The 21889-nt window shown below is 38.2% G+C and overlaps 1 protein-coding gene across 6 annotated transcripts in view; it reads left to right on the top strand.

Annotated features, from left to right (window-relative positions):
* Positions 1-21889, top strand: part of MEF2A (myocyte enhancer factor 2A) — an 80862-nt gene that overhangs the window by 25678 nt on the left and 33295 nt on the right. For all 6 annotated transcript variants that reach the window (XM_041418763.1, XM_041418765.1, XM_041418766.1 and 3 more), the window contains exons 2-3: positions 7637-7834; positions 12342-12545. In XM_041418763.1, the coding sequence (XP_041274697.1) occupies positions 7781-7834; positions 12342-12545 (258 nt within the window). In that variant the 5' untranslated portion in view covers positions 7637-7780. The remainder of the gene's footprint in view (positions 1-7636; positions 7835-12341; positions 12546-21889) is intronic.

A 21889-nucleotide genomic window follows, 5' to 3' on the forward strand; every position in this document is an offset into this window, starting at 1 on the left:
CTCTGGGGATGGCAATGCTTTGTGTGCTCTGCCGATTGCAGTAGAGATAAACAGAGATGTGACAAGTGGGGCAGAGCCATTGTGAGAACTCGGAGATAATGAGCTACACCTTTGCCAGATGCATGTTGCTATGCAAAATAAGATTATCTGTATTCTCTGATCTATTGATAAAGTTAAATTGAGATGGGAGAAGTAATGAGCCAAGGTAGCAGTAATTAAAGCTTGAGTGTCACTGCTGTAACTGATGAAATATGAAGACTTCTGGAAAGAGATTTCATAATATTTTTTCTTAAAGCCATGACTTAACGGTATGTTAAGTGTTATCTAAAGATGCATCAGTGAGCCTGAAGAAGATTAATGAAGTATAAAGGTGTTGCAAAACCAGAAAGATCCATTCTGGTTGGTAAATATATTAATAGGAAACTGAACATGAAACTGTATATGTGTTTTATTTTCTCTTATTGTAAGATGAATAAAAATATGATAATTGATCTTGTACTTGATGACACTGTTAGTTGTTTGTTGTTTAGTTAATGACGAGTGCTATGTGAAGGTGTCTTGTTCAGCTGACTCATTATTAGGCTGCTTTTAAACCATGAAATTTATTTTCCCTGCTGAGAAGAGCAGCAAGGTTTTGGTGATCCCCATTCCAAGACAAATCTAAAAAATACATTTCACAGGGTTTTGTCTCCTGTACAAAGGAGTGCTGTTTTGTGGCAGCTTTTTCTTGTGGGTCCAGTGGTGTATAATTTAAAGCCATCTCTGGCAGATGTGTCCTTATCAGCATTTTGGCAGGTTCCTCTGGTGGCTCCCTTCGTTTGAGCCCGACAGGAGTTGTAATAACACAAACGTGGCTCTGTGCCATTTTTTGGCCACATGGTAGTTAAGTTCCACAGCCATTACAAATTCCTGATAAGAGTGAGGCAAATGCTTTTGATCTTGAAAAACATTTAATGTGTTTTATATGTGTATTTTGCTTCAGGAAAGAAACCTTCCTTCTGTGGCTTATATACAGATGTCTGTGGGGTTAAAAGCTGGGTTTAAATGCTTTGAGTTGCACTTTGAGCTTGTCATTGTGAAAGCTGTCAAACATCAGTTTTACACTAATTAAATACCTGCAAATGCTCTTCTGTTACGGAGCAATCATATCCAAGCTTAAGTTTAGGTTTCTGCGTCTAGTTCATTAATTTTCCAACAGCTATAAATGGAAAAAAAGGGGAGAATTTATCTGATCAAAAGTTCTAAAATTGTGATCACACTGACGCAGTTGTTGTAAAAGCTCGGGTTCATTCACTAGGAAATCAGCCCTTTTGGCCTCAGCTTTTGAATATTGGGGTTTGTTTTGTTAACAGTGTTCCGAATCATCTTTGTTTGTGGCTATTTTTGTATACCGTGGAAAAGGCACTTCTTTCAGCAAATTACATGATAAATTAGGAGCAAGTTTCTTGAGAAACTCTCTGGAGCATGTTTTCCAGACAGCTATTCAGTCATGCAGTTATTTTCTTAATCTGTTTGTAGAAGTCTGGCAGCAGAATTCTTGTGATTACTTAATATTTTATATTCTGGTTGTATCTAAAATTGGATTTTAATCCAGTATTGAAAGTTTAGTTCTCTTTGTGGTCTTTCTCCACTGTTAGCTCAGCAGTTTCCAATTTTCTAACTATGTTCTAATGTATTTTTGAGAATGCAAGGATAAATTAATTTAGAAAATACCAAAGTTATGGATGGGAATAATAAAATAGAATTTAGTGTTACTTGAAAAGATGTAGTAAATATGTATATAGCTTGATAATGGCTGCTTTGGTTCTAGTGAGTATAAATTGTAAATACTCAGAACAGGGTGATAGAGGTTTTTTGGACTGGAGAGCAGGCCAAGAAAAAATGTATAGTCAGAATATTGAGTATTATTAAATCTTAACCTATTTAATTGAAAGTAACTAACCAGAGCAGAATTCCTGGCTGTCCCTGATCCTGGACAAGGCCACATTTGTCACATTGTCTAGGAGTGCATGTGCTGTCACAGGTGATGCTGATAGTTCTGGAAAACTGGTCCGTCAGGTCAGGAAAATCTAACTTGAAAGTGCATTCTAGGAGTAATAAAACTTGTTTTTAAAACAGACATTTGAATCTTAGTTCATTTTTGATACAGTTCAGACTTGTGTAATTCTGTGTGCAAGAAAATGTAGTTCTTCCACTTCATCTTAGGCAGGACTGAGCGCGTGGAGGAAATGGCAGAAAGGGCCTTTTCCAGAAACGGTAGATTTAAGTAGCACTTGGAAGGTGCAGTTGTTCAGTAAGGATATTTTTTGAAAATACTTCATGATCTTTTCTAATGCCTTCAAAACATAATTTGAAAAGCTCTGTTACTTACAGACTAGGAGCTCAAAAATAGATTTTGGTGTGGAAGCTGAGGACCGTGTTTAGCTGCAAAACTCTACACATCTTAAAAGTACAATTTATTTAAATTGTCTTGTACCAGAGATGTGTGTTATTCTTCCCAGCTGAAAGAAACAAGTATTTTATGATGCATAAAACCAGAATATCAATAAAGAATTGTTTATGGCTTCCTGTTTTTTACATTGTCTCACTTAAAAAAAAAAAAAAGTAATTTTGGCTAAGGGTTATATTATTGTTTTATAACAATGCTTGTGTATCACTTGGTGGCAGAGGACCTTGAAGCTTTGAGGCCACTCTCATTTACTGTGAGGCTCTGCTCGGATGGAGAAGAATGGCTTCTAAACTCAGGATGGAAAAAAGATTTATTTCCTAAGATTGTGGTGCAGCAAGTAGGGAGAGAGAAATGACAGCATGTACCCTTGTTTTGGAATGGGAGCCGTGTGATTGTTTAACAATTGTATCTGACATTACTACAGCAGCGTGTGGTGGCAGGGCTATAGAAGTGGGGCCGGAGGAAACTGCTTTGGTTCTGGTTTTGCACACCTCTGCAAAAGCCCCAGCGAGGATCTGAGTGTGCTCTCTGTTAAGTGCAGACATAAAGGTATGTAAAAATCCCTTTGCTGGGAATTTTAATTTTCAAATTTAGCTTCCAGGTGGTAGCAGTGAGTTTTGGAGTAGGGCTGGTGGAATGTCTAGAGCACAGAGATGACATCCTGTGGACCTCCACATGTGTGAGTGCAGTCATATCTGAGTGAACATATTTTGTGCAATTAGTATGGGATTTAGAAAAAGAGATGTTTGCAGTTGTGTACTTTATATGGTTTGCATCTCTTTGAAGTTCTGAAGAAGAAAATGTTCTTCTTTCTCACTTCTGGACAGTGAAATGGAGTCTGAGAATCATGTTTGGCTGTGTTCCACACAGCCCTTTAACCTTTAGATAAATTACTTTGGTGAGGACATTCTTTGACTCCTTTTTTTTTCCCTAGCTACTTCTGCTGAACACAGGGAGAGAGGACACTGACATTTGTCCATTATTAATACTGTGGAAAAATGAGATACTCTGTGTTATCTGCCTTGTGGGTGTGCAACAGCCAACACGTGCTGGGGCTCATCTCTGTGTTGCTGTGAATGGGAATTTTTATATTCTGCTGATGTGAGTGTGCAAAATGTCAGAATTACCAGCAACTCTGCAGTTCAGCTGTGATCAGTCTGAGGGACCATATCTACAAAAATACCTGCACAGGCTCCTTTAAGACTAGAAAAAGACCTATTAATCTTGGTTCAGTAGAAATTACTCTCTGCTATTTAGTAAGCCAGAGCCAAGGCTTGTGTAAGATGCATCTCTGCAGATCTGTGTTTTCATGCAAATGATCTGACGTCAGGACACTCATTCCTTTGTGTGCATTGCAGTAAATGAGCCGTGAGGAGACGGGGACTGTCAGATGTAACCTGTAACCATGGTGGTGAAATGCAAGTTTCAAGAAAACAGAGTCAGAGGGAAATAAAAGGAAATTAAATGGAAGGAGTATGATTCTGACACAGTTTTTCCTAACCTGTTCTGCCAGGAGGCTTCCAGACCTTGTGCAGTTTTGCACAGATATAATGTGTTTCCACTGAACCCTTGAAAGAATCTTTTTAAATAGGTCAAATACAGTTTCCTTGCTTTAAAGTTACATCTCTCTCAACAATCTGTGAAACTGAAAGCAATCTTGACAACAAACTCAGATGAGCTCCTGAAGATGTGCAGTTGTGAGGGTATGTTTCTACATGTGGTTCTGTTGTCTGTCAGTAATTACTGTTCTGTTTTCACATGTTCTGGGGAAAGGAGTAAATTGAGAAAATTTGGAATAATTTACTTTTAAACAAATAGGCTATTACCTGGACAAGACAAATATAATTTTTCTTGCCTTTTTTGCAAGCTGACATTATTTTCTGTTTGAAGCTCATCATGAAGCATGTGGGATTTTTTTCCTCCTTTTCTCTTCTTACTCTAATTATTTTGTTTAATAGATGCCTGAAGATGCCTTCTTTAAGACAAACTTATTTTTGCTTCTGTGTGCCCATGCAAGTAATGTGAAGCAGATTTGGTGGCTGTGATTGGATTCTGTCACTTAAGGAAGTAGAACTTTACCTTCATCAAGGTTACTTTGTGTTAGTTTCATATTTAGTCTCAGATGTAAATATGCTTTTATCTTCATATGTGTATCAGCAGGTTTGCCTTTATTTGGGCAAAAGTTGATAGTCTAGATGAAATGGCTTTGTGGATTAAGAACTTCACCTAATATATGTTTGTAATGCAGCTGTGATTTAGCAAAATGAAAACTTTGTTAGTTACATTTCTGATGGAACCTGGTCTTGGACCCAGTTTGATATCTTATCTTACACAGTTTTGTTGCTAGTCAGGATAGAAAATAAAACCACATGTGACATAATCAAGGATGAGTAAAAGGAGAGGTCATTCTTCTCATTAGAAATGTAAGGTGCTTTTGTCACTTGCCATTGGCATGTTCTGAGCACGCATGGAAAATGCCTTTTTACTGCACAGTTTTCTCTGATTTTGCAGCTGTGTTGAGGTCCTTTCTGCCCTGAGCTCAAGCCAAACTTCTGTTTCAGTTCTGAGCTTTGAAAATCACCTTGGGTGGGACTTCAGAATGACAGGGATGCTGCATCCCGGAGCTGGGCTGCTTTTGGGAAACGCGATTCCAGGGGAGGTTCTGGTGTCCATAGCAACCTGTGGGAGAGGGAGGCAAGCCCTGCCCCGGGCTGGGCACACATACAGATAGGAATTGGGAATTTCTAAGTGATACAAGTGTTGGAGGTTGAAGAAAGTCAGACCTGAGATGAGAGGGAACAGTGAACTCTGATAAATGGGAATAGCTTGAGGTTTTTATGCCGTATAGAGCATAAGCATTGTACAAGACCTGAAATGACACCCCAAAGTTGTAACAGAGTGTTGGTGAAAATGGCTGTTTCCCATTTCCCTTTGTGTGACAGTGCACAGAGCAGATAACAGTGTTTCCCTGCTACTGTGCCTTCCATTAGCTCATACAAAACCTTTGTGCATCTCTTATTTTGTGTTCTTTACTATATATATTTTATAATCTCCCATCATATTTATCTTCCTCTCTCTCCCTTTTCCCCAGAGTTCTTTATTTTATTCACTGCAGAGACTTGCTTTTGAGTATGTGTTGCAGGAGGCAGAAAGACTCCAGAAGTTCCTGATTCAAAAAACACTTAATATGTGGTTTATATTTTTATTATTCTATTCCTGTGTTCTTCCTTGACCATCCTAGTGATATCTGCTAGTAGCCACAGATAAAATGCTGCACCAGGTGGATCTTTGGCCTCGTGTGGTGGCCATTTCTGTGTACTGGTGGTGATGGGGAAGGGGTTTAAAAGCAGAGGAAGGTCTCTGATAATTCTGTATTCGGAGAACTGTTCCCATAATACATGAGAGGTTTAAAAAATGAAGCCACACATGAAGGAGAAAATAAATTTTAAGAGCTGGTTAGAGATCCTTTGATTAGGTATGTTCAAGGGATGCAACCAGATTTTTCCAGAACTAAATTTAATGTGTGATCATAGCATGAGCTGAGAAATTTTTTTTAAACAAAAGTGGGATAAATCGATATGCCAACTGTTGTTTCCCTGGAAGATATTCCCTGGGTGCTGTTGGTTGTATAGAGGCTGCTTCATCTGGTCTTCACTGTCTATTAATTACCTTCTTAGCAGCACCTTGGAAGAAATTATTTTCATGAGGAAAACAAAAGCAGTGCAGTGTTGATGGATGTTTTCAAATGCATGGCTTTATAGACAGTGTTTAGTGCATATCCTTTAACCAGTGGACATCATACTGTGTAAGTGTTGTTTTAATTTAAATTTCATTAAATAGTATTTCTAAATACTCTTGGGTGTTTTGTGATGTTTTTTTAAAGCAGTCCTTTGTTGCTGTCAGGTAAATAGAAAATGACATCCCTTCATTTTGTGATGTTCCTCCACCTCTGTTTTTTTCCTCCCAAGAACATCATGTCTGTTTCCTCGGTGTGAATTGAATGTATTGTGAAGTGTAGCCTGTGACTAATCGCCTCTTGCTGTCTCTGCTCATTAACTGTCTGATGGTGATGTGGTTGCACCACTTTCTACACATGGCCTCAAGGATATGGCATGGTGACACCCAGATGAAATATGCAGGGTTTTACTTCAGAAGATGTTTTGGGTTGGGAAGTTAGAGAGGTTATCAGCTAATACTGGGGTTGGTTTTACCTCCTTGAATGAGTATTAGGTGATAATAAGATAAATAAATTGTACCTAATTCATGTTTATACATTCTAGTATGTCCGTCATGTTCTAGAAGCCATTTAATTTAATTTTTTCTCCAGTTTTCTTCAATTAATGCTGTCCTAGAATTCAAGCCGTTCTATATGCTATATTCTTAGCAGTTTTTTACTGAAAATACATTTGAAGTTTGTTAAATATCGGGTAGCTCAGTGCAGATTTAAATGTGGTGGCACACTGGCTTTTCAAGTTCCTGCACATTTCTCTTTGTGAACAGTATAACAATGAAACAGGTGCTGGGCTGCAAATGGGCAGATGTGGCACTTACAGGTTATTGGAGAGAGAGGGACTGTGTCAGGTCTCAGGTCTTCCTTGGTGTCATGGTAACCATGAAATACTTTTGTTGCAAAACTGTTTTCTCTGGTCTCTTTTAAGTAGAGAGATTCCCTCTTTCTTCTCCCTCTTGTTTCCCAATGGAACCCCAAGAACTGGCTCACAAAAGCACATGTAATTTAGCTTAGGAACAGAAACTTGATATTCTCATGGCTTTGTTTTGTTATTTTTGTGATAATTTTACAAAAGAAAACAGGCAACACAAACTGTTTCTTTATAAGGATTTTCTGAAATATTGAATGGAGTTTACCAAAACTTGTAAATGTGTGAAACCTCAGATAACTAAAGGCCTGAAGCTTAGAGTGACAAGCACCACCCCTTTGACAATTGTATTTTTGAGGCATTCAGTTGGAAGTGTGTGAAATTATTGGTCATTTTAAGTCTGTAGGTAGAATGCAGCAAACCAGTGGGAGTTTAATTAGAAGACAGTGTGTAGTATAATACTTTACTAATGAAAACACTTGATTTCTCACAGAAATTTCATGATGCACGTGTTTTTTGGCTCTACGGGTTTTTGATGATACTTCCTTTTTGGTAATTTGTACATTAATAATTTCAATTTTTTTTTTAGGTGCTTATAAGAAGAAGTAGGAACCGTTTCTCAAGCTGAAGACAAAGTAAAAGAAAACTGTATCATGTGTTAGAACACTGAAGAGGGACATTTCTTGGATTAGTTTATTTCTGGATTGCTAAACAAAAGAAAGAAGAGGCGAAAATGGGGAGAAAGAAAATACAGATCACGAGAATAATGGATGAACGGAATAGGCAGGTGAGAAACAAGAAGTCTGCATGAACAGGTCCATCAGTAATCTTAAAAATTAATGGAAAGTTTGAATACATTCATCCTAATTCACTGTTCTAAAGTGGAGCTTTGTCTTCATATATCCACAGATGCCCTTGCCAGAATATGAATAAGAAACCTCAATGATTTCCCAACTGTTTGAGGAAAAAATATTATTTATAAGTAATAACTCTTACTACTTAAAATTTAAAATTGCTGTTCCTATTTAAATGGTACCCTACTGTACTAGCAGTAGAGTGGTGTTTTTAGAATGGTGCTTTTGCTAGCAGTGGAGGGGTGTTTTTAAACAGACACACGACTTGATCTGATAACTACTAGGAACACTTACTACTAGAGGCAGAGAAAGGATGAGAAATTCGGGAAGGATCTAGTAAAGGTATTTTCTGTAGCACTTTGACAGAGGAGTTTGAGGTAGCTGTAGGTAGGTAGTAGCCTCAGTCTTTTGGATACAGTAACAAATTCTGTTAACATTGTATTTAAAAGCATCGATTTATGTTTCTTGTAAGAGCTGTTTGCTACAACAGTCTTTGAAAATTGTCAGTCAGAAGGGAAGAGTGCTCAAAATGGATGTTTCAGGGAAAGCTGCTCACTTGGCTGCTTGTGCCCTAACAGAGAGGTGCCCTGTGAACTTGAAAAGTACCAAAAGTTGATGACTCTTGCACTAATGTTTCCTCTTAATTTCTGAATTGCTACATGAGATGCAGAATAAAATTTTAATTGGATACTGAAATATATAGTGGGATAACTGGAAGCTGTCATGTTTAAGGCAAATTATTACAGCAAAGGTCTTTAAGAGCAGTTCTGGTGGCTGGGGCCAAATGTGTTGCTGGGCCGACGTCTTTTGTCCAGTGATGGTCATGAGCAAATACGTGTGGGCTGGAGATGTGCATGTACATGACCCTGTAATCCTCTTCCAGCTTTTAACTATTCTTAGCGCAGGGATTTCCTGAGCTGGATGTGGTTTCCGTATATTTAGTAACCATTAATGGGTTTTTTTGTTTGTTTTCCCCACCCCCCCACCAGGGAAGTTGTTCAGTTATCCTTTGAGCCCTTATAATGTTGCAGCATTTACAACATTTGTATAGAATTTCCAGGTCTATTGCCTGTTGTTTCAAGAAACACAGTTTTATTTGCCCTTTGTCGTGGTCCTGCCAATTATTTAGCTCTTGTATGGAAGAGCCAACAGCGACTCCTTATCTAGAGTCTGTCCACAATTGCTTATTTTCTCTTAAAGTAAGTTTTTTCAGGCTATAGCTACCTTGCTTGCTTAGTTGTTCTAATACATAATTTGTTGAATATCTCTTGCTCCTTTTCCCTGAACCTTCTGGTGTATTGCTCCATTACTTTTGATGGCCAAGGGACCCAGAATTCAGGGTGCAAAATATGGACTTGTATAGTGGTGTGCTGCTGTTTTGTTCTGTTCCCTTCCTGCTGTTTGATTTCCTTTTTTAACTTCTGAGCAGCAGTTTGACGTTGGGGTAGTGTCAGAATTCCATGGGACTCTCTTGCTGACACATCAGCTCAGAGCCCATTGTTTTGTTGATGAAATCAAGATTGTTTTTCTCCCTGTATCACTTTAAAGCAGTGTAAACTCTGAGAAGTCTATATATAGCAAGAAAAGTATTATTGGAGTTTGGGAGAAAGCCAAGTATTGTGTTTGAACAGCTTTAATCACCCAGTGACTTTATGTTTGATGTAGATAAATGTCTTAAGTACACGTAGTAAAAGTAGATGAATTAATGACTTCAGTTCTTTTCAGATCTTGCTCTACAACGTAAAGCACATGGAAGAGGTGGAAATTGATCCTGCTTATTCCTTTTTTTAAATGAATCTGGATTAAGTTGGGCAGCTTTGGTTTTGTTCTGCTTGAGAAACAAATAGTGTTACACTTTCTACCCTGACTTTGGTGAGGGGTTTTTTGCTTTTTTCCAGGAGAAATTGTTTTTTTTTTTTCTTTTGAATCCCCATCCCATTGTTCAGATTGAAACAATGGAGAGGAAGAGAATCAGTGCATTTGTATAAAACTTGAGACCACTTACACCATTGGTGTGACTGAAGCAAAATAAGGAGATCAAATTCTAGTTTTATTTCTGGCAGGTTTTTGGCTAGCACCTTTTTGGGCTACTTAGTGATGGGGAAGAGGATTTAAGCTCTAACTTAAAAGTAGAATTAGGCTTGCCTTATCCCTTTTCTCTGAAAACTCAGGTGAAAACACACTGCATCTTATTCTTAAAAGGTTTTAGAAAGATTAAATAGTTTTTGTTAGTGGAATATTACTGTTTATATGTAGAGGTATCAGTGGCCTTCATCCCCACTGGTGTCCTCTGGTTTTGGTAGCCAGGATATGGAATTTCAACTCGTTAGAATGCCTTGATGCACTGGGCATTTATAAGGCATTTATTTGGAGATTTTTTTTCATTGATCCAGATAAGGAGGGCATTTGGGGTTTGTTCTGAGCTGAAAGTGTAGTTCAGTTGTGTCCTGTCAGTTTTCTATGGCACGTCTAGCTGGTGAGTAGATCACTCATGGACATGCCTGTGATGTCCTGGTTGGGTGTTTAGTTTGAGATTTAGATTTTCTTTGTTTGCAAATATAAGTAGAATGGGACAGAGCTTTGCCTGCAAAGCAAGTTCATATAACTTGTGTGGGAAGAAAAACTAGTGTTTTGTCAGAAGCATCTTATTTCTGATGGGATTGTATGTGAGCTCAAAACAGAATATATAGACCATTCCTCAGGGGGATTATGATTGTCATGAGACTGTCATTGTATTATTAATTAAGCAGCTTTATCTTCTTGAATGAGCTGTAGGACATTTATCTTCATTAAGCTGAAGAGAATCCAGCACAGTAAATTAGATATCAAAGGAGCTCAGTCTTGCTGCCTTTGCTGTCTCCTCCTCACCCATTTTCTTGCTAAGCAATATTAAAATAGTGCTGGGGAAATGATTTACCTGCCATAGAGAGACATATTTTTTTGGGTTTGATGTGGTCCTAAATGGAATGGGAAAAAAGAGAAATAAAGAGAACTAAGACTGCTTTTGGGTTCTGAAATGAAAACTGAGTTTAAAATAATCTGTGTGTGTTGAAGTAAGGCTCAGGGTGCTGTGGTAGAGAGGCTTGTGCTAGGCACTGTCCAAGCACCAAGAGAGAAGTTGATGCCAGCTGAGAATCTCACAATCAGCCTTACAAGAGGTGAGAATGATAAAATGCCAGTAAAGAAATGGAGAGCTCTTGTCTGGGATCCTGCTGGTCCTCAGTGGCAGTAAAACCTTCCTTCTTTTGTCTGAGGACTTCTCCAGGTGACACAGCACAAACACAGCTTGTTTATAATGCCTTTTTCCTGACAAACACTGAGCAGTAATACCTCTCCATACCTGCTTATACTCAGGTAACAACCTTTTAAGTGTCAGAAGAACAACAGCTGTGTATCCTCTGAGACTGTTAACATGGTGGGAAGAATAGAATATACTTTGTTTTATTAATGGTATTAAAAAGTAATGTGTGTGAGATAATGAGGAGAAAAAAGCCTTCAGGTGTGTATATACAGAAGTTTCCCATCCATTTTCCCAAAAACTTGCTGTACAGCTTGGTAATTAAACTCCAGACACCCAGAAAACAGGTTTGATTGTTTCTTGTGCCTTACTTCATTCCTCTCTTGCTAAAGCTCATTGACTATTGTCTGTGGGACATGGGGCATGTGGATCACTCACCTGTGGCAGAGGCTTGTGCTTGGAATTGTAATAGGGAGGTGTCAAATGCATTGACACTTTTATATACTTAGCTGTTCTCTTGTGAAAGGAATGATTTTTTAAACTTTTTTTAAAATCATAACTGATGATAACTTCCATAACTGTTTCCTCCTTCCCTGATGGGCAGATGCTTCTGTGTGATGGTCTGTAATGGGTTTGTTTCCCCACAGCAGTTCTAACTGGACAGAACAGTTGTTTCCTGATGTTTCCAAGTGGCAGAAAAGTCAAATTATATGTGAATCTGAATAGATGACTTAATACAACAAAATAGCAATATTTCTTAGCTTTACATAATTAGAAATCACAGTGCATAGTAAGTGTTACTTCCATTGATTGTTCTGTTTTCTTTGGTTTTATTATAATTAAAGTTGAGTACCACAGAAGAAAATATTCTGATACCTGGAAAGTCAGTTTATTGAACAGAGGAAATAAGGCTAAATTATTCTATTCTAACTAAAACTCCAATTAAAATTTAACTCTTCTTGGCTGCTATTTACCAGTGGAAGTGTTGGGGGTGTTTTGTAATTGTTTAACTTAGTCTAATAGAGAACATTGGACTCTAAAATTGGCACCAGATGTTATATAGGCAGTTCTTGTGTTAAGCTGCATATTACAGTAGGAGTAAATGGTGTAGGCTCAATCAGTGTATACCTTGATTATTTCCCTTCAAAGCCTTGTCATGTGTTTAAAAAAAAATAAATCAATCATTATTCTTTCTTCTCTAGGTCACCTTTACAAAGAGGAAGTTTGGATTAATGAAGAAGGCCTATGAGTTGAGTGTGCTCTGTGACTGTGAAATAGCACTCATCATTTTTAACAGCTCTAACAAACTCTTTCAGTATGCCAGCACTGACATGGACAAAGTTCTACTAAAATACACAGAATACAACGAGCCCCATGAAAGCAGAACCAACTCAGATATCGTTGAGGTAACAATTTGAGAAGACATGTCAGTCTTCTTATCTCCTTCATAATTAAAACATAGAGCAACCTAGAGCATTTTAAGATATTTTAATTAAATGCTTTAAAGTTATTTAATACCGTGTTATAAAATGTAAACTGCTACTTTTAGTCTGGTTTCTCTAAGGCAATAACTTGTCTTTACAGCCATGTTGTTTTCCCATCTGCCCTCCACCCCCTGCCAGTTTCTGGGAAACATGTTTGATTTCAATCACATTTGGCAATGGAAATAGAGGTGTGAAAAATGGTTGTTTTTCTGGGGAAGGAGGGGGAGAAATGTTCAAGGTCTTAATGGGGGGAAAAAAATCGACTGAGTGGGAGAGAAAGGTCAGAAGAATGCCCTCAGCCTAACTGACAATTATAGTTGGCCATTTTCTCCTCTGAGGTAGTAGCCACTTTACCAGTCATATCTTGAACATGGATCAAATCAGCCCCACCACCTCTGCTGCCCCTTGTTCAGCCAAAAAAAAAAAAAAGACAAAAAAAGACAATCTGTGGAATAAAGCAAACTTAATTCAATTTGTTGTCCAGTGACTGTCAATTGAAATAGCAGCAGAACGACTGCACTTTCTGCAGTAATAGAATAACATGAATATATTTACTCCAAGGTATTGGTTTCATCTACTTTTATAATGCTTAAGCTTTAAATAGAAACTCTTTTCAGTACATAATTTCTAAATTAGGTGCAGTAGAATTCAAGGATTTTCTTGGCAATTGGAGCCTTGATGTACTGTAACTGCCTTTCAGAGCATGTCTCCAGTAGTCCTGTAAATAGACCAAAACAGGTGGCTGACTTAAGGGTTTAATTTAAATTCTGAAGTTGTCTTCTGAACAAATGCCTTGCTTTTTAGGAATGATTTCAGAATAATGATTAGCCTTGAATAGCTGAAGAGCCTATTGCCAAGGGGATCAGAGTACAGGGATGGTACTAGCTGATCTTGTACATGAGTGTGCAAGCAAAAAATCAGATTTACAAAACTGAGGTACAGACAAATGTTTTATATTTCTTTCTGAGAAGATTCTCTGCTAATTTGTCAACTGTCTTTTATGATCAGAAAAAAATACCCTCCTCAACTTCTGTCTTCAGCACTGAGTTCTCAAGAGAGGGATAATACAAGCCATGAAGGGTTGAAGGCTTAGTCACTGGATTAGCATAAATAAGGGATAGCCACTGGAGAGGAAGGGAAATCCTAATTCCTGCAGAATGAGCTTTTGATGGTGACAGACATGAGTTTGAGGCAGGGATGCAAGTTCAGCTGGGTTTTGTTCTGCATGCAGGGGCCTCTCTGTGTTGTGACTCATGGTAATGGTGCTTCTTCACATCACGAGGACTAAGGGCCTCTTCCAGAATAATTATATGCAAGGCTGCTTTTTAGGGCTCTTCTTGTTTGTGGGTTTTTTTACCAGAGTCAAGTGTTTGACCCCAACAAGTGCATTAAAAGTGCACTTAGCACCCAAGAGCAGAATGCTCTGGGGGAACATGCAAGGACTCATCTGCAGATTCTGATTTTGCTCTGGGGGAACATGCAAGGACTCATCTGCAGATTCTGTTTTTCTTCCCTGAGTTTAATGTTTTATGCTAGTGTGGAATTCGGGCCTTTATTCCCACTTTTAGGAATGTGTAATTTAGGAATGCAGCCTCCTATCTTTTCAGATTAGCCCTATGTGCTCTTTAGCCTGGTTGTGAAATATTTTTGGGTTTTTTCTTTCTGGATTGATGGGTGCTGGGAGTGTGATAGATGTTTAGTGACATCACCAGCATTTTGGAAACATGCTGAAAGAACAATGTAAAATGGCTTCTCTCTTTTTGTAATGACATTGAAATTCTATTTTAACAAATGAAAATTACTGCAGCAAAGCACCTAAAATCTGTCAAATTCATACTGAACTGAAATATAAAAAGTAATTCCATTTTATGGAGTTACAGCTAATGTATAGATCTTAGTTCAGTAATTCACTTACCTCTTTGAATGTGACAAATGGCATTTATTGGGACACAGGCTCACTGTGGAACTGTTCTGGAGCCACTGTGGTCCTGATGTGCATGACAGGAGGGTGGGTTTTCCTGGGCTAGAAGGAAGGTAATTCCACACAGCTCAGAAGCTGGGTAAGGGAGGAAACAAATCTGCTGCTACTGATTTCCAGTACTGGGTAGACAGCAATGTTGTAAATGATTAAGTGAAATCAATGAGACATCTTCCCCTTGTAGTTGTCTCCTGCTCAGTTTTGGCATAGGAATTGCTTTCATATGCCCAGAGCTTGGTGTCTTCTGTTGCTGCTGGAATGTTTGTGAAAACATAGTGGGAGGGAGAGCACTGGCATTTTAAATGAATATTAGAATTTTTTTTGATGCATGCAGTTATGTCTTTGGCTGAACATGTTATTGTAGATTGGAATGATCTGTTGCTGTCCTGTACCTGTTCTTCTATGAGGTTACTGGAGTGTAAGGTAGTGCTCTTGCACTGCATAGATGTACCATATAGAGGTATTGAAAAGAGTGAATTTTTTATTCAGTGTGTGCTTTGAATTCTTGAAATACTGGGATCATGTATTTGGTTTTACAAACCCATAATGGCACAGTTGCAGATTGTTACACTGAAGTGCTGTCTGTGATTTCAAGGACTTGCTGTAGGTGTTAAAGCATTTGATGCTTTAATGTTCATGGACTTTTTTTCTGTAACAGATTATTCTTGACAAGTAATTATTTTTCCTGAAGAAAGAAGTATTTCTGCAGAGTAAAATGGGAAGAATTTCAGGTTTTATCAGGATTCTGTATCCATATGGTCAACAAAATGTTTTAGCATATAAAACACAATTTGAGACCTTGAGCATTCGTTGTTTTTAAATCCAAAGGAAAAGAGGGAGATGAGCAGGCACTGTATATTTTCTTTAGTGCAGGATGTTAAGATTATTGCAGGTTATTTACAATAAGATATCACTTCCATTTTGGGTCCTTCTGCCCCTCAATAAGGCCTAAAAAGCAGCAGTTGCAGTTATTCCCCTCTCCCAGCCTCACTTCTGGGACTCAAGGGCTGAAGATGGCTTTTCCTGCCTGTTTAGCTCAGCTTTTTATCTTTTTTCCATGTTTTAATTTTCCTTGGCTGATACAGTAAACCAGGGTTTATTTCACCTACACTTGGCCATAGTGGGTTTTGCTTGTTCCTCATCTCACCTCATCAGACTGAGGTGATTTGATTTTTAGGAGCCTGTGTAAAATGTGACCTACTTTCCCAGTTGGCATCTGTGCCCAGGAGAATTCCGGGTGGGTGTCAGTTAATGAGCCTCTCCTGTGCTCTGTAGTTTAATGCTGTTTTCAGTGTAGAGTAATGTGCTGAATAAGGCTTAGGTTATACCCCAGATATTGACAGCTGTCCTTGAAATAGGTAATGATCTGTAATAAAAATTGTAACTAGAAAGTACAAAAAAAATCTCTCTTAAACTGTGGCATGTAATTATTGCAATCATACTCATTCTTGTGGAGGGACTGCTCTGGTGTAAATTCCAGCAAATGATTTGGATGTTTGTATTAAATACCTTACCATGGGAATAGGTGACTGTAATGGGGAGTAACATTTGTGATGGTTTGGTGTGAGAGTGGTTTTGTCACAGTTCAGACAAAGTAGGGTAAATGACCCTGCTGCTGCTTTCAGCAGGGTCAACAAGCCAGTTTAATCTTCTTCTGTAATCAGCTGTTTTCTTGCATTAAAATACATTTAATCTCTGCCTTTTCACGAAATGTTAATGGAGCTGTTAGAGGAGCAGTGCACGTTCTGCAGTCAGGAACATCTCTGCGATCAGAGATGGGATTGTTGGCTCCTGGCTCCGAGTGAGCACCGAGAGCTCAGCTGCACGTGGAGAGCCTGCAGCAGGAAGAAGCAGATGCATCTCCCCAGCCAGATGGAGCATATGCCAAGAGACAAGTGTAACAGTGTGGGGAGCATAAACAGAAAAGTTGGTGTTGAAACACTGTGTTTATAAACCAAAAGCTCTCTGGTTTTGTTTTTCATCCAGCTTTCTCCACCTCCCAGCATTGCTTCTTTTCCAGGCTGGGAATAACCAATGTGTATTTTGAACTGTTGTTGGTGCGTAGTAGTTTGTTTTGGTAGCACTTGAATTGGTTCATTGCTTCCTTTTTTTTAAATTTGGGTTGACTTCATATGAAAATGAAGATCTGGGAATTGTATCTAAATATATACTTGGATGCACACATACAAAATTAGATGAGAATGACCTTCAGTTAATTGATCTTATTTCCTTCCTTGGTGGATACCTGGTGTATCCGATCTAGATAAGGATTTGCAAAGCAATTTGGGCTTCTATATTTTGCTGTCTAAAGTAAGATGGTGGAAACTGGGCAAAATGCTTAAAAAATAATTATTTCTTTGAAATGTTTTATGACGCAAGCTACACCGTAAATTTTTTAATGTATTTTTAAGAAGAAAGTGCCCTGCAGCCAAGAAAATGAAAACTGATGCTGAATGTGTGTGACTAAAATCTCCAAATCTGTGTGAAATATCAGCACAGCTTTACAGAACTGTGAGGTGGCACCAGGAATGCTGATGGTTAAACACACACGGGAGGTTGGAGGAAGGCTGGCACTGGGATGTGTTAACATTGCTTTGCATTCCTGTGTATTTGATAGATGGAGAACTGCCAGAAGTGAGCAAAACCTGGGGGGAATAAAGAAAAAAGCTTTGGGCTGATAGAAGAACATGCATTGGTGTAGTATTAGGTATTTTTGTAGTTCAAACCACTTGATTTGGTCTCCAAACACTGTGGGAATAAGTGGTGCACATTTAAAAGAAGGAAGAAGCTTAAAAATTACTTCAGTGAAGGAAGGAAAAGACTTGGTAATCTGCCCATGATGCTGAGAAAATGTAGGCATTATTGGGCTTGATTTGCTAAATGATTATGTAAATGTAATTATACCGCATATAACATTTCAAATAATTTGAGATGGCACACAAATACCTTTGAGACATTTTAAGGAGGTGGTTGAGGAGGATTTATGTATGGTTAAGGACTAAAATTTTCTTTTAGCTTACCTTAAAAAGAGGGAAAGTGCCTGAAAACTGAAGTGGTCTGGAGTGAGTCATCAAAAGCTTTTATATATATGTATGTATACATACATATATCTACACACACACATGTATATTTTTATGTGTCTGTGTATAGTGGTTTGAATCTTATTTTTTTTCTAGTATAAGTGTTTGCTATAAACCTGATTTATAGACAGGTTCTACCTAGGGATTATAGTTACCACTCATGGTTTAGGAAAAAACAACTACCTTGAAAAATATAAAATGTGGTCAAGGTAGCAAATATTTATTTTCAGTATTGTGACAGAAGACAACTGTGCATTTTGTGCTAAGCAGAACAGTTGCCCCTCCTGATGGTGTCTTTGTCTCTCATTTCTCTCCTCTCCTCTCCTCTTTCTTTTTCGTTTGGGAGATGAAATTCAGCACTCAATTCCTACAGTATTTTTTTGAGCTGTTTACTGTTAGTGATTTTTCCATATCTTACATTTGGTAATACTGTTTTACTCAACAATATTATTTTAATTCTTTGGCTGTGCTGAAATTGCTTTGGACGTACAGATGATTAACATACCTCTTTATTTATTTCAAAATATCAGATTACTGGTGACTTTAAGTAAGCTGACAGTACTGGCAAAAAGTTTTAGTTCTGAGTTAATGTTGTTTTGCATTCCTTCATTGCTGATATATAAAGAATTTTCAGAAGTAGGATAGACTAAGATTTTTTTTTTTCAAGCAGCTTTTGGTTTGCCTGCAAATAGTCTAAAGCTGCACTTCCCTTGTATCTAAAGCAGTGAATAAATTTTGTGTTTTAGGGTTAAGAATATATTATTTCTTCTACCTCTTTAAAACAGTGCCGGTGCTTTAAATTTACCATGCTCTGCTGGTATTCTGAATTTTGATGAATTCCAGATTTAGTCACTATTTAAAGCATATAGATATCTGAAGTTTGTCTAGAATGCATCTTTTTATAGAAATTTCTGAAATCTTGCTAATAATGACTGTACTTGGCTGCTGTATTGCCAGCAGTGATTTTGTGTAGCTGCAGTTCAGGGTGCTCTCTGTCCTACGCCAGCCCTGTCACAGTTACACCAGTGACATGACTTTAGAGCTGTGAATTGAAATTCGCCGTGATGTTCTCATTTTTTAATAAACTACCAGAAAAAGCTGATCACTGAGTGATGAGTGGCAGCTGACTTGGCTGTGCATCATTACAATCTCACATTGGATCGGATGCTCCTCTGGAGGCTGTGCTGCTGGGAGGGCCAGAATCCCAAATCTGTGTCAAATACTGGTACAGAGCTTTTGTGTGCTCTGTCTACAAAAATCTCTGCAGGATCAGCCCTGCAATAGGCAGGGATTGGATTCCCCTCTGCCTGAAACTTGGTTTTATTTCCCAGCTGTGCAAGTGATGTTTTTCCAACTGTTTCTGCTCCGTGTTAGGAGAATATTTTTATATTTGAAATTTATGGGGCAGACACACAACGTCCAGTTCTCACACCCACTGCTCGGGAAACGCTTGTCAGAGATTGAGTTCTGGGTTTAGCTGTTCTGGAGACGTTGTGTTAAGTAGGATTGAAAATTGACTCCAAGAAAATCCGCAACAGCTCATTGCTTGTTAGTGCTGGAGTTCATGCAGGCAGTCACACAAAGACATAATTATTGTATGAACAAGTTCTTCAAGCTGTGCTGGTCTCGTGTATTCTGCAGCCCTTGTGTTGCTGCAGAATTTGGTGCTTTTGAAATTCTGTAGTGACAGAAAAGTATATTTTTACTTTGCAATTTCAAAGTGAGGACCATGGCATCTGTTGATCAAGAGAGAGTGACTTTACACAAGCTGTGCGTGGAAAGAATAGACCCAGAACAAAGCATCTCCTGCAACTACAGCAAGATGGAGGACTGTTCTTTATGTGGTAGGCTTGATTTCAGTGCAGACTTAATGTAATCCCATCTTTTGACTTCCAGGCTTGTGGGTTTGGTTGTGTCTTCTGCCAGGGATTAACCACCTTGCAGGAGGGACAGCAGCAGTGCAGCTTCTTGATCATCACAGTTCCTCACGTTCATGTTTGAGCATGAGCTGCCCAAAGGAGGGGAGGATCATCTCCAGTGCTTCACTACTCCCTGCCTTTTGGACCTCACCATGTCTGCAGTTTTTAATATGTTGCTTTTGAATAATCTTCATGTTTGGGTCACGAGCTGATGGTGCTTGTGCAGCAGAAGGCTCAGGGAGTCTGTGGCTTGTCCCCTGCCAGGGTTTTACTGCAGGTGCTGTGGCCCAGGGGGGCTGTAACACTCAGCACTCACCTGAACAAAACACTTCCCTTGGTAATTTCTCCTGGAGTGGTTTGGGGACCAGCTGCACCTGAAAAAAGAAAATATTGGTCGTGGCAGTTCCTGTGGTACAGACCTCTGAATACCCTAACAGCCTGTGACATGAGACACACAACATGTGACATACCATTCTTCTCCATACTTTCAGACAAGTACACATCAGTTCATTTAGTGACTTACCCAGGATTTTTTGGTACATCTTGCGTCATATCAGTGATGTGATATTGTGTATGGGAGCCCTGTAAGTCATGGTGTAGACTATGCAATGCTAGGCAAGTTAGTTAAATTTGCAATAGGGTGAATTTTAATTTAATTTTTATGTTTTACTGGAAATACTAGGTAATTTCAGCAGAAAGTGAATAATACTTTTTTTATTTAAAAATCCCAGATATTTTGGGAATGTTGTAAATATTTTTTAGATCAAAGCTATTACACATTGTCCTCTGTAAAACTCTTCTACAACTGTAACAAACTAGTACCATTTAAAGCCCTGCTCTTTCCTGCAAGTAACTTAAAATTCAGTACTTGCTGATTACAATGACTTTTTAAAAAGAGAAAAAAAATAAATCAAGCATTCCAGAGCCAGTCTTTATCTAATGTTGACATGAATTACATGATAAAGCTTACTCAAATTTCTCTGTCCCTGATTCCTGTACAGCCTTTTCTCTCTACTGCTCAAGGTCCCACCTTTGATTTCCCACCCCTTTTCACATTAAGTCAGGACAGTCTTCAAAGAGGTGCTCTGGATTTTGAATAATTTGCACTAAATGGAGGCTACACAGGAAAAGACATGTTAAATGTATTGTGTTGACACACAACTGAGAAGTTCTGCATTTGAAACATGAATTGTGACATTATTACAGCTGTGTCTGGAAATCCCACCTGCTCATTATTTTAGTTCAGTAAAAACAGAGATGTAATTGCTTGCACCCTGTTTCCTTATTTTTGGGGAGGCTCTCTGCTTCCTGTTGTACACACTGATCTCAGCTGGTGTTTTCAAATACCTGCTTTCAGTTGTCTTATTTCTTATTTTTGGGGTGTTTTTTTTATGAAACAAGGTGGCAGTTCCATACAAATATTAAAGGTGTTAGAGCTTGTTCTGGGAGATGTAGTTAGTGCCCATAATCTTACATGTGAACAGTATTTTAACAATAGCATTAATCCTTGGAATCTTCTAAACATTTTCTTTGGGAATGGTTGCCATTCGTGTTGTAATTACTGTTTTGATAGCACTAAATTATCTTGAGTACCAAGACTCTGAAACAGTTCTGTTATCCTTTCCAGTTTTAAAGCTGTAAAGAACTATTCAGGACAAAAAGTATTTGTAATTGCAATCCTACATGGGCAGGTAGACCTAAAGAACCCATTTATTAAATGAATTCTAATCAGAGTTAAGCCATTTTTTTTCTTGGCAAACTCTGAGTAGGAGATAATATTTTTTGCTGAAGAACTTCTAAAAGATTATGAGGGATATTATGCAGATGGATTGCTGCACTTGGAAACTTTTCATGTTCCATATGGCTTATCTGCAGTGCACTGTTGCTGAAAGGAGGCCTTCAGTCAGCTACTGCTGCTGCTGATTTATAATTTAACCATTGCAAGTACGTGAAGATGTGTATTTGGGAGGCTGAGTTTGTACATCTATATGTTGTTATTTGACAGAAAGCATTTATGTACCATGAAATATCCCTTTGAATGTTTTAACATAGAGCTGTGTTTTGCTTCATTTTACCATTAGTTTTGTTTGTTGGCAAATTTATAGTCCCTGGAAGGACTATAAAATGTATTTAATTTATATGCTAAGGAGAAATTTGTGCTTCTTGAAGATGAATATCAGTCTATTTTGTCTTTTTTTTTTTAATAAAAAGATTGAAAAAGATCGAGTTAAACTGGCACTTTAGTGCTCTTTAATGGGAAAATCTAGTTGATGGTTCTTTCTGTAAAAC

Source organism: Onychostruthus taczanowskii, unplaced genomic scaffold (assembly GCF_017590055.1).
Source record: "Onychostruthus taczanowskii isolate IOZ18803 unplaced genomic scaffold, ASM1759005v1 scaffold6, whole genome shotgun sequence".
Classification (NCBI taxonomy): domain Eukaryota; kingdom Metazoa; phylum Chordata; class Aves; order Passeriformes; family Passeridae; genus Onychostruthus; species Onychostruthus taczanowskii.